The sequence below is a fragment of the Lepidochelys kempii genome, chromosome 11 (genome assembly GCF_965140285.1).
Source record: "Lepidochelys kempii isolate rLepKem1 chromosome 11, rLepKem1.hap1, whole genome shotgun sequence".
NCBI lineage: Eukaryota > Metazoa > Chordata > Testudines > Cheloniidae > Lepidochelys > Lepidochelys kempii.
This window is the reverse complement of record NC_136390.1, coordinates 71,035,061-71,048,987: the sequence shown is the minus strand read 5'-3', so window position 1 is coordinate 71,048,987 and position 13,927 is coordinate 71,035,061. Positions and strand designations below refer to the sequence as shown.

At 43.4% G+C, this 13,927-nt stretch overlaps 1 protein-coding gene across 8 annotated transcripts in view; it reads left to right on the top strand.

Annotated features, from left to right (window-relative positions):
- Positions 1-13,927, top strand: part of AGAP1 (ArfGAP with GTPase domain, ankyrin repeat and PH domain 1) — a 694,311-nt gene that overhangs the window by 468,952 nt on the left and 211,432 nt on the right. For all 8 annotated transcript variants that reach the window (XM_073306802.2, XM_073306800.2, XM_073306804.2 and 5 more), the window contains one exon: positions 1,706-1,874. In XM_073306802.2, coding sequence (XP_073162903.1) covers positions 1,706-1,874 — 169 coding nt within the window. The remainder of the gene's footprint in view (positions 1-1,705; positions 1,875-13,927) is intronic.

The window sequence follows — 13,927 nt, the reverse complement described above, 5'->3', positions numbered from 1 at the left end:
CTCTCCCTTTACAGGGAAATGTACAGGATTATTATTATGCACCCAGCACAGAATGAAAGGGTCTTTGTCATGTGCATTCAGTACATCCATAGAAAGTAATAATGTAAACTGTCATTTAGTGCTTGTGGGGCTTCTATTTTGTTTGGGCACCTTTGTTTAATAGTAAAATAATAGTTACAGTATATTTATTTCCTGCTTCCCAACATTAATTTACTCTTTCTTCAGTGAGTTTATACCTCACTTTCAAACCTGATTCCTTCTCTATTTAAGGCAACTTAATCTGCACCTGAGACATTTCCGAAACTGAGTGTTAAAGGTGATTTGTGTACTCGCTCCAGTTCCAGAATTTGTAGAGATCACTTTAAACTTCTCCATTAGCAAAATTTAAATGGAATACATCAGTTATTGTATGTTAAATAAAATGTGTCTATTAAAAGAGCGCATGCTGAGGTTTAGTCACTATCTGATTAGCCTCATTTTAGAGCCCATAAGCAATAAATGCTCAATTACGTTCCTCTTATTGTATTTTAATTTGTGAAGAATTGGCATTGAACAAGAAAGTTATACCAAGTTGATGTTTTATAAGGGGAGCTATTCTTTTCATCTTGTACTGTACCAGAAATTAGTGAAGGGAGGGTTTTTTAATTTTCGGCTACTCCTCTGATACTTAATTTTCAGTGTCACTCTGCACTCTAAAACCTCCAGTGAACTGTTCCGACTCCCCCTTCATACCATGTAGATATTTACTGCATTCACAAACAACCTGAAGAAATCTGATATAATTTCTTTATCAAATTGGATAAGTCTACCAGAAAATAAGTATTGCCCCAGTAGCAGAGTTCAGCATGTTTAAACAGAATGTGTATTTCATATTGTAAAATTTGTGTTGCTGTGTTAAAGGTGAAGTGGTGTTTATGGAAAATAAATAATTTACCAAATTGTAGCCATGTAAGAGTTGCAGTGATTTGGACCCATAACAGGCCTACGTGCAAAAAACTATTTTAATCCTTCTGACTTTAATTCAGCCTTCCTAATCCCAACATTATGGAATCAAGTCAATTACTTAATGGGAAACAACCCTGAAGAGAACATCGTTGTTATCACAAAAATAAATGTTAGCCTGGCAACTAAGAATTACAAGACTGTTTCCAAAAAAGAGAGCAATATAAGATCGTTTCAATCCATTTTATTTCCATAGTTACCTATGGAGTTGAGGAACTCAGAAATATGCAACTCTGGTTTTTGTACATGCCGTTTTGTACCACTAGCATACTAACCACTCAATTTTTGGCCCTATTCGTGAAATATCTGGTTGCTTCAGATATAGTAGCTATTAGTCTGGCTAAGTCTACATGACAATACTATTACATTGGTCACCCCACATACTGTTAGAGAATTCTATGGAAGAATTCTCTTTGGAGAACAGATGCAAAGGCCTCTTTTTTCTGGAGACTCTGTGCGGGAGTAAAGAAGATGAGTGTAATTTGCTGTGCTGCAGAATCCTAGTAGACAGGTGGTTGTTTCTATGCAAGCCACTGACCAACCTCTTTCTGCATTAGGATCTGTCCTCTTGGTGCATTTATGTATTTGATAAGAAAGAATTATGAAAGTCTTTTCCCACTTTTAGTCTCCAGTTCTTAATATACTATTCTAACTTCTAGTTTTCTTGTACCTTTTTGATTTGTATTGGTTTGTTTCTCTGCAGGACTATATGCAGAATGTTCACGGAAAAGAAATCGACCTTTTGAGAACTACTGTGAAAGTGCCAGGAAAGAGGCCACCTCGAGCGACGTCAGCTTGTGCACCCATTTCCAGTCCCAAAACGAATGGCATGTCCAAAGACATGAGCAGTTTACACATCTCTCCTAATTCAGGTAAGAGAATAGCAAGTTGAGCAAAACAAAAGAACATATGTTCTCTTCCAGTCAAATACATTAGTGTGTGAGAGTGAATGCATATGTTCATACATATATACCACCTATGTGGAAATGATAGCTATGAAATAAATTACAAATTCAAGTGACAAATGACATCCATGACTATTAAACTTTCCCTCTGTCTACTAATCCATTTCCCACAAGAGATCTCAAACCTCTGAACACCTTTGAACTGCCACCTTTTAATTTATTTTAAAGAGCTTAGCCAGTGAAATATTTCCTTATTTCCCTTCTAAATTACACAAAGGCTAACAATGAGAAATATTCAGTCCTGTCCCAGTGCGAGGTTATTGGGTCCAATATGTTGCATCCCTGCTGGGCTAGAAACAGGAGATTTATGCCATTGGAAAAGAGCACTTCCAATTTGCCAATGGGATTCACAGCACCCATGTCCAACTTTTGTCTCTTCCCTCTCCATGTTCTTGTCAGCTGTTGGAAGCAGGGTCAGAAGAGGAACATCTTCATTTGCAAAATCCTCCCATACACTGTGCTGCAGAAAGTGAGAGCGCAGCTTCCTTTTTAAAATGTCCCATGCTCCTCCAAACCGGAAGCAGGGAACAGTGGGTGAGAGTGGACGCTTCATTTCTTAGAGAACATAAGAATGGCCATACTGGGTCAGACCAAGGATCTGTCTAGCCCAATATCCTGTCTTCTGACAGAGGACAGTGCCAGATGCTTCAGAGGAAAGGGATAGAACAGGGCAATTTTTGAGTGATCCATCCCCTGTCGTCCAGACTCACCTTCAGGCAGTGGGACATTTAGGAGCACCCAGAGCACAGAATCATAGAATATATGGGTTGGAAGGGACCTCAGGAGGTCATCTAGTCCAACCCCCTGCTCAAAGCAGGACCGATCCCCGACTAAATCATCCCAGCCAGGGCTTTGTCAAGCCTGACCTTAAAAACTTCTAGGGAAGGAGATTCCACCACCTCCCTAGCATGGGACTGTGTCCCTGACCATCTTCACTAGTAGCCCTGGATGGGCCTGTCCTCCATGAACTTATCTAATTCTTTTTTGAACCCAGCTATAGTTTAGGTCTTCATAACATCTCCAGCAACGAGTGCCCCAGATGGACTGTACGTTGTGTGAAGAAGTACTTCCTTATGTTTGTTTTAAACCTGCTCTCTATTGACTTCATTTGGGTGACCCATGGTTTTTGCGTTATGTGGAGGGATAAATAAAACTTCCCTATACGTGTTCTCGTAACCATTCCTGATTTTATAAACCTCAGTCGTATCCCCCCTTCATAATCTCTTTTCTAAGATGAACCAGTCCCAGTCTTTTTAATCTGTCCTCATATGGAAGTTGTTCCATACCCCTAATAATTTTTTTTTTGCTCTTCTGTGTACTTTTTTCCAATTCTAATATATCTTTTTGGAGATGGGGCAACCAGAACTGCACACAGTATTACATAAGAACATAGGAACCAAAGGTCCGTCTAACCCAGTATCCTGTCTTCCGACAGTGGGCAATGCCAGGTGCCCCAGAGGGAATGAACAGAACAGGTCATCATCAAGTGATCCATCCCCTGTCGCCCATTCCCAGCTTCCGGCAAACAGAGGCTAGAGACACCATGCCTGCCCATCCTGGCTAATAGCCATTGATGGACCTATCCTCCATGAACTTATCTAGCTCTTTTTTGAACCCTGTTATAGTCATAAGAACATAAGAATGGCCATACTGGGTCAGACCAAAGGTCCATCCAACCCAGTATCCTGTCTGCTGACAGTGGCCAATGCCGGGTGCCCCTGAGGGAGTGAACCTAACAGGCAATTGGCCTTCACAACATCCTCTGGCAGAGAGTTCCACTGGTTTACTGTGGGCTGTGTGAAGAAATACTTCCTTTTGTGTGTTTTGCCTATTAATTTCATTTGGTAATCGCTAGTTCTTGTGTTATGAGAAGGAGTAAATACCACTTCCTTATTTACTGTCTCCACACCAGTCATGATTTTATAGACCTCTATCATATCCCTCCTTAGTCATCTCTTTTCCAAGCTGAAAAGTCCGAGTCTTATTAATCTCTCCTCATACAGAAGCTGTTCCATACCCCTAATCATTTTTGTTGCCCTTTTCTGAACCTTTTCCAATATATCTTTTTTGAGATAGGGCACCCACATCTGTACGCAGTATTCAGGATGTGGGCATACCATGTATTTATGTAGTGGCATTATGATATTTTCTATCTATCTATCCCTTTCCTGATAGTTCCTTGCGTTCTGTTAGCTTTTTTGACTGGCCCTGCGCATTGAGAGAATGTTTTCAGAGAACTTTCAACAATGGTCCAAGATATTTTTTTTTTTTTTAGTGGTAACAGATAATTTAGACCCCATAATTCTGTATTTATAGTTGGGATTATGTTTTCCAGTATGCATTACTTTGAATTTATCAGCACGGAATTTCATCTTCCATTTTGTTGCCCAGTCATCCAGTTTTGAGAGATCCCTTTGTAACTCTTTGGAGTCTGATTTGGACTTTGCTATCTTGAGTAATTTTGTATCATCTCCAAACTTTGCCACCTCACTCTTTATCCATTTTTCCAGATCCTTTATTAATATGTTGAACAGTACTGATACCAGAACAGATCCTTGAGGGACCCTGCTATTTTAACTTTTCCACTGTGAAAACTGACCATTTTTTCCTACCCTTTGTTTCCTGTCTTTTAACCAGTTACTGTTCCATGAGGAGCTTCCCTTTTACCCGGGACTACTTACTTTGCTTAAGAGCCTTTGGGTGAGGGACCTTAAGAACATGAGAGCGGCCATACTGGATCAGACCAATGGTCTGTCTGGCCCAGTATCCTGTCTCTGACAGTGGCCAGTGCCAGATGCTTCAGAGGGGATGAACAGAACAGGGAAATCTTTGAGTGATCCATCCCCTGTTGACCAGTCCCAGCATCTGGCAGTCAGAGGCTTAGGGACTTCCAGAGCATGGAGTCAAAGGCTTTCTGAAAGTCCAAGTATGGTATATCCAGGGAATCCCCCTTGTCCACATGGTTGTTGACACTCTGAGAATTGTAATAAATTGATGAATCATGATTACCCTTCCCCAACAAATCATATTCTTCTAGATGTCTTATAATTCTCTTCTTTTCTATAGTTTCAACCAGTTGGCTGATATTGAAGTTAGGCTTGCCAGCCTGCAATTGCCAGGATTGTTTCTGGGACCTTTTTAAAAAATCAGCATTACATTAGCTATACACCAGTCATCTGGTACATAGGCTGATTTAAGCAGTAGCTTACATATCATAGTTAGTAGTTCTGCAATTTCATATTTGAGTTCCTTCACAATTCTTGGCTGAATGCCATCTGATCCTGGTGACTTAGTTCTGTTTAATTTATCAATTTGTTCCAAAATCTCCTCTATTGACACCTTAAATTTGTCATCTAAAAAGAATGGCTCAGGTGTGGAAATCTCCCTCATATCATCTGCTGTGAAGACTTGATGGAAAGAATTAATTTAGCTTCTCCACAACGGCCTGGTCTTCCTTGAGTGTTTCTTTAGCATCTCAGTCGTCCAGTGGCCCCATTGGTGGTTTGGCAGGCTTGCTGCATCTGATGTACTAAAAAAAAAAACGTTGCTGATTAGACACCTCTTTCCTTAGTCAACCACATGGCCAATTTATCAAAACACTGCTGATCACTGGGATGGTTTTTCCCCTTTATTACCGAGTTAGCAATCAACTTTGATATTTGTGACCTTTTCACTCGCATTTGAAGGGGGTTGATGGATTATTGTTATTTACATTTTAAAAAATAGAAATAAATCCTTAAAGTATTTTACATTTTTTTTAAATGTATGAATTGGTGACATAACTTAGTAGGCAAAAGACGCTTTATAGTCCTGATGTGAGTGTCTTTGAGAGGCAGTTCTACCCTTTTGGCATCTTCTTCAACCAATCGGAGTGAGGTATATATTCAGGTCATTCTGTTTGGACATCAATCCCTATGAAGCATATGCTGTCCTCCAGCGTGTGATGTAGGAGGGGAGCCAAACTGCAGCAAACCCTTATTAATAGGATTGTGGGAAGGGTCACGCTAGGAGGTGCAGGTGCATACAGCATCTTTCCCATTGTCCAACTTGGTGTATAGTTGCAATACTAGTTCTGTGCTTAACTTCACTCACCAGAGCAGATCAGGGCCAGACTACAATTCAGTGCCAAATAGAGAGTGGAGCTGAGGGAACAATTCCTCAACACAGCTTATTCCTGTCTCAGGGCAGCAGAATTTCTAGTGCCCTTTCGCTGCTGCCCTGAGACTTTAACAGACTTGGGCGTGGGTGAGTAGAGTGGGGATATTATAGTTAGACTGGTAAGCCAGTCAGCAGCATGACAGAACCAACAGCGCTGCTCTAGAGAGCCAAGATCTGTAGGTCAAGGTTCTTACTCCTATGTCATCCTTTGTTGGGATTTAGAAGCTCTGTCCTCCTACCATTCACCGGTGCTATTCTCACAAGACAGTCGAGGGGAGTATCATCTCAACAAAGGTTACAAACCTCTAGCAATATGTTTTCAACTTTCTCCATGAGATTCCCATGACCTGGAACTAACAAGCTGCTTCTCACTTCCCACAAGGTAGGTGGATGGATTGCTCTAGTACTGAAAGTTTGGCTCCAACACTGCCCCCTTTCAGGAGTTGCTTGCCCAGCACTTAGGAATGCTTCTGCCTTCCGTCCAGAAGAACTTGAACTGTCCATTCCATGGGCAGAGCAGATAGAAAGGCAGGGAGAAAGCAAACTGTAGTGAGAGTCTGAAATGGGGGAGATTCTCTTTCTCATGCTACCAGCCATATTCTCTGAATGTCAGGGTGGGTAGTTAAACAAGACCTACCTCTCCTAGGGCAGACTTCCCAACATTCAGAGGATCCTTAAGGTGGTTTTGCACCACAAACCTTGTCTTTCTACCAGGGCTGGCACCCAGGTATGGCGGTTGCCATCATTGCTAGAGCCCTCTTCATGGCTTACTAGGACAGCTATTAATATTGACAGGTTTCAGAGGAACAGCCGTGTTAGTCTGTATTCGCAAAAAGAAAAGGAGTACTTGTGGCACCTTAGAGACTAATAAATTGGTTAGTCTCTAAGGTGCCACAAGTACTCCTTTTCTTTTTATTAATATTGAGTGGCTGAAGTCTCTCCCGCATCTAGCAAAACTGAGTGAGTTGGGTATAGTGAGGAATGAAAGGGAACCAAATGATCAGACCACCCTCACTTCTTCTCCTGTCCTGCTTTGAAGGCTATGCCCCATAGTGGTTTCCATCACTCAATTCATGCAGCCATTCTTTAGCCTGTGTGTGTCTTAGATGAGCAACTCTTTGATTTCCTTGGCTAGGGAACTGCTTCATGTGGATCCCTGATTTTTTTTAATATAGACTGATTGCAGAATTGTCAGTTTGTATGATAACAGAGCAAAGAAGATGGTGTATTTTAAAGGATAGCACAGCTCTGTAGACAGCCTTAAGTTCAGACCCAAATATGTTATTTTTTGGCTGTCTGATCCACGATCCCTTAGTCATGGCATGGTAGGGATCTCTGTCAACAGAACTTCCCAAAAGTGGGAAGTACATAATTTGTTATCCATCTGACTCTGTGCCCAAGAATGCCTTCTGTAGGATTCTATTGAGAGAACAAAGATGGTATCAAGTGTTGAGAGGGTTGCTGCATCCTAATGCCTATCAAGGGTGATATAATTTCCATAGTTGAAGAGTGAGGAGCTACAAGAGTCTTCCATCAGAGGACTCTTTCTTACTTTTTAAGCTCAGCTTGGTCCAAGAGAGAAGAATCTGGCTAAAATTGTGAAACCAAGAGCAAAAAATCCTCCAGAGGGACTTCTCTTTCTTTAGAGAGACTTTTTTTTCAGCTCTATAAATCTGACTGCTTCTGGGGGCTTTTTGAAGCTTTTGTTTTAAGGTTCTTGAATCATCAGATTCACAAAAGAGACCTTCTGAACATCCACAAGTGTCTATTTGAGCGTCCAGGAAAGATGATGGGGATTCCAAGGAGTTGGCACCAGGTAATGAAAGGTGAATGAGCGCAAACTGTCTCAGGATGTGTATAGAAGGGGAGTGATGGGACTGGTGTCATCCTAATAGGTCCACAGGCTTGGATTCTCTTGACAGGTGTAAATATCAGCCTCTTGTCCATGGAAGTAACCTCTCTCCAGAGACTACAGGACCCAATGTTGCCAGTACCCTGTCAGGTTCAAACTGATGGGCTGGAACTTAAGAGGACAAATCTTTTGAAGACTCTGGGTATGCTAAACAGTTAGCTGATGTCTTCCTACAGTCTAGACTCTACATCCAAGGCCAAGTGCCATGTCTAACACATTTCAAACACTGGAATGCAAAAATCTGTCCAAAATCAACAGCAGTCAAAACTTGCCTTCGTTTTCTTTCTGATGATTTGTTGAAGGTCTGACCTTCAGCACCTCTCTTATAGATGCATCTGACTACATTAGTCACCTTCGATTTATATACGGGGGAAAGCATCTCAAGCTCCTTATTCTAACATTGCCAGGTTCTCCAAGGTAGTCGTAAAACTGTATCCTGTAGTCATACTCCTGTAGCCAGCTGGAAGATGAACTACTCTTTGAACCACCGATTGACTTAAAAGTTTTTAATTGTCTCAAGTTTTACTCAGTTGTTTCTTTTTACCATTTTTAAATCCAGACATCACACCTCCTTTTCAGTCCTTCTGATTCTTAGGGAAGTAAGCGGCATCACCAGTATGTCTGTCAGGCTATTACATTACCTGGACAGAACAAAGTTTGTCAGGGAAAGACAATTTATTTATTTGTTCCATGGGCAAAAATTATGGTTTCAGAGCTTTAAAATCAACCGTCTCTTGCTTGGTCTCAGCCACAATTCTTCTTCGAGATGAGTGTCCCTGTGGGTGCTCCACTGTAGATGTCGGTGCGCCCCACACCATTGTTCAGAGATTTTTACAGCAGTATGCGTATTGGCTGCCATGAACAGAGCCTGCCTCACATACCAGACTTGTCTTAATTGTGTGCATGCGTGGCTGAACTCCTCAGTTCCTTCTCTACCGTCCCCGGCCCGAGTCGGACCTAGAGCAGACTCGTTAAAACTTTTTCTTTTACCCATTCTACATCCTTTTTTCCGGTTAGTTTAGCACTCTAGTTACTAGATAAGTTCATCCCTTTAAAAAAAAAAATTCATTCCTGCTTGTTCCTCTCAGCGTCCAGCTGATGCTAATATGCCTGGCTCCCCAGGATTTAAGCGGTGCACTACGTGCAGGGACGCCATCGCTATCTTGGATGGTCACTCTCAGTGTATAAAATGCCTGGGGGAGTCCCTCATTCCTCAAAAATGTGCCCATTGTTCCAAATTAAAATCCCTGGCAGGTAAAGACAGAGAACTCCGCCTGAAAATGATTCTTGGGCAGAAGTCACTCGGACCTGCTTCTAACCCAGGTACGGGCTCCTCAGTGAACTGCAGCCCTCCCGCCTCCAAAAAGGACAAAAAGAGAAAACAACTGCCTCCCTCACCCAGAAGGGAAACATTGCAAGCAAAAAGATGGCTGAGCAGGTCTATTTCTTCTATGCAGACCTTCCCCAGGCTCAGCACCTTGATGTGCCGGTTCCCCCGGCATCATGGTAATTCCTGCCTGTGGCTGCGGTGACAGCGCAAGCTCCCTGTGCCGAGGCTTCAGGCTTCCAGTTGCCTGCCTCTCTCATGGCACCATCTGGCACCGCAGTGGACACGGTGCCAGCACAGATTACCTTGCCGGAAGAGACGCGGGCTGCGCTTACCTCCCCGGCACCACCGACCTCAGTGCATGCATTGAGCGCTACGGTGCAGAGAATGTCGGTGGCGATCAACCCTCCAGTGCCACAGGCACTCCTAGCGGAGGGTTTATCTCACACAGGCTCTCCGGCACTGCAGTTCATTCATTCACCAAACCTACAGGTGTCACCTAACCTACAGTCACCTCTACTTGACACCTGTTTTTCTCCGGACATTCGCATGTGGTCCAGACACCTGTCTACACCTGTATCTCACTTTTCTACTGATGAGGAAGCCATAGTGCAGGGAGACTTTTCACCATACCAGTTCTCCCAGTCACAGACCCAAATCAGCACAGGTCACTGAAAATCTAGATCTTCGCTCATCAAAGACCTCCCTCCCTGGTATACAAACCCGTGGATGGTACCACCTATGCCCTTCCCCAGTCAGTGGCAATACTGGAGTCCATGGGCACCATATAAGCGATTCCACTATGATCACCAAGATGCCAAAAATAGGAGCAATGCCACCTCGCCGCCACCACCATTGCATACGGCTACAAATGAGACACAACAACAAGCTGTTACTCCACACTTCGATGAACACACTACACATGCCTCCCCAACCCTTATGGAGCCCGTATCCACACAGGATGAGGCTATACTGCCTCCCCCACCAACACTGTTGGATGACTTCTTAAAATTTCAAGACCTCTTCAAAAGAGTTGCCAATGAGTTGAGGATTAATCTGGAGGAAGTTTCTGAAAACCAGCATGAGTTGACTGACATCCTGCAACCTTCCTCCACATCCAAGATTACCTTACCTATAAATCCAGCCATTATGAATCCTGCCAAAACCATATGGCAGACACCAGCTACTAGTACACCTACCTGTAAGCGAGCTGACCGGAAATATTTTATTCCTTCCAAAAGGTCTGAGTTCCTTTTACTCACCTAGCGCCAAACTCATTGGTAGTAGAGGTAGCTAACCAAAAGAATGAACCCCAGTTCCCAGGTCTACCCCAGCTGATAAAGAACGTAAAAGGCTGGACCTGCTTGGTCATAAAATATATGCTTTGTCCACATTACAATTCCGGATATCTAATTTTGCGGCCGCTCTGGCAAAATATGACCACAGAAATTATGAGAAACTCATGGGCTTTATTGATGACATTCCAGAGGGCAAAAAAAACAGTTTAAAGCCATAGTCTCTGACAGACAAATCATCTCCCATACCGCACTACAAGCTGTGCTTGATGTTGCTAACACAGCTGCGAGGTCCACTGCTACAGCAGTCGTGATGCGTCCAGCTTCCTGGCTTTCGTCGTCTACTTTTCCTTGCGAGGTTCAGAATACCATCAAAGATCTCCCTTTTGATGGTGAAAAAACTATTTGCCAGTAACACCAACGATGTGCTTCACTCCACGAAGGACTTGAGAGCGACAGTATGGTCTCTCAGTATCCAAACCCCTGCAAATAGGAGGAGACAATATAGATACCAACCTTATCAACATCCACGCTACCCAATGTATACTCAACAAAGTCATAGACCATATGAACAATGTCAGTGATCAAGATACCAACGTCACCGCACCAATCCATCGGCTCTATGTCAACCCCCTCCCACTAATAAGCAAATGTGAAGATGTGACTGAGGGTATAGAAAACGTCATCCCTACTTCAGTGTTTATTCTTCCCCACCCCCCTGCCCCCGTCCCTTTTCAGGGACTCCTCTCACAAACAACTGTTCCACCAAGAGGTGCATCACCTCCTCCAATTAGGAGCAGAAAAACCAGTGCCTGACAACACAGAGGAAAAGGGTACTACTACCATTACTTTTTAACACAAAAGAAAACTGGGGGATGGCGACCCATTCTCGACCTCAGATGCCTCAATAAATTAGTTAAATAAAATTAAAAAGAAAAAATACAAAATGGTGACTCTTGCAACCATAATTCCAGCACTGGAGCAGGGAGATTGGGTTTTCAGGCCTCAGCCTGCAGGATGCTTATGTTCCTGTGACCATACATCCTGCCCACAGATGTTTTATTCGCTTCTTTCTGGGCTCACAGCACTCCCAGTACAGGGTCATACCTTTCGGCCTCTCGTCTGTGCCTCGTGTCTTTTCCAAACTCCTCGCAGTCATAAGAGCTCATCTCAGAAGGCAGAGAATCATAATTTTACTTACCTCAACAACTGACTTTTCAAAGCCAGGACCTTCCAAGAAACCATTCAGTCCACACAACGGACAGTCCAATGTTTCCATGCTCTTGGCCTGCAAATGAACAAAGAAAATCTTCACTCACTCCCACCCAACAACTGGAGTTCATAGGAGCACATTTCGACTCACGCAAAAGAATAGCATCTCTCTCACTCCACCTTTTTAACATCATCAACCTTTTCGTTCCCAAGCTGTGCAACAGTCCACAAGTGGCTGCACGAGCTTGCCTACAACTCCGAGGCCACATGGCCTCTTGCACTTTTGCAGTCAGGAACACTCACCTCTTCATGAGGTGTTTCCAAAGCTGTATTCCACGGTCTACAGACCGAATGTCCATGGTTTGAACAAACTTTTATACATACCTCCCAGAGTCTAGGACTCCCTCCACTGGTGGACATTGTCTCACAACCTTTGCTCCAGGGTCCCATTTCTACGGACATCCCATCTGTTGTCATAACTACAGACGCATCCCTTACGGGATAGGGAGTACACATGCCCCAGTACACTACTCAGGGTCTTCTGTCTCCTGCTGAGACGTCCCTTCACATCAGCGTCTAGAACTCTGAGTGATACGCAATGCCTGCCTCCAATTTCTCCCTTTCATACAAAACCAACATGTCAGGACAATGACCGACAACATTGCCTGCATGTTCTATGTAAACAGGTAAGGGGGGGTGAGGGCGCAATCTCATCCCCTTTGAACAGAAGCAATGAAAGGATGGAACTGGTGTCTCAGACACAATGTCTCAATATCGGCTGCATACTTACCTGGCTCTCTCAATACCACTGCGATGACTTCAGCAGAAGATTTCCCATAGACCACGAATGGGAACTAAACAAGGATATAGTACTAGACATATTCCACACATGGGGATACCCAGCCACAGACGTTTTCACAACTGCAGCAAACAAAAAATGCCCAAGATTTTGTTCCAGAGCGGGACTAGGCAAACACTCACCGGGGGATGTGTTCATGTTCCCATGGAACACCGACCTAATGTATGCATTTCCCGATACCGCTCATATACAAATTATTGATAAAAATACGAACACACCAAGCCAGGGTCATAATGATAGCCCCACATGGCCCAGACAGGTATGATACCCCTTCCTTACCAAGATGTCGCTTTCCGCACCCATCCCACTACCCTCCACCCGAATATCTTGTCCCAACAACAAGGTCTACTACTCCACCCCAGTTTGACCATGTTACACCTCAAGGTTTCATAGAATCATAGAATCATAGAATATCAGGGTTTGGTTCCTTCATGGTTCTGAACTGGCTCGGAGCAGATTCAAAATGTACTGCTTTGTAGCACAACAAATTCTACATGCACCACCTGCCTTCATAACTGGACAAGATTTACACACTGGTAGATTGTCACAAACACCACTCCTTTTTTCCATGCCTTTCCCACTAATCCTTGACTATCTGTTTAGAGATTAAATTCTCTGGACTCTCCCTGAATCCCATCAAACTCCACTTGACTGCAATTACAATGTTCTATGATGCCATCGATGATAGTCCTATCTTTGCTTATCCCATTACTAAGCAATTCCTTAAGGGACCCCAAACCCTATACCCAGACGTCAAACTGCCTAATCCATTTTGGGACCTCCCCAAGTCTCAACATGCCTAACCAAAACCATTTGAACCATTAGCTACATGTTCCCTCCTACTCTCTCTATGAAAACAGCATTTCTGGTAGCAATTGCCTCTGTGAGACGCACAGGAGAAATTGCAGCACTCATGGCAGATCCTCTATACACCATATTTTTTTAAGGACAAAGTCACCCTACGCTTACTCTCTGAAATTCTCCGAAGGTGCACTCATCTTTCCATGTCAGTGAGCCTATCCATCTTCCTACCTTTTCCAAAACCACATGCAAATTCCTTTGAATCTACGATGCACACTTTGGACATGCGCAGAGCTTTGTCCTTCTGCTTCGACAGGACTAAAACCTTTAGGCGTTCCAACAAGCTATGCATCCCCATTGCAGAATGCTCTAAGGGCTCATTTATCTCTAACCACA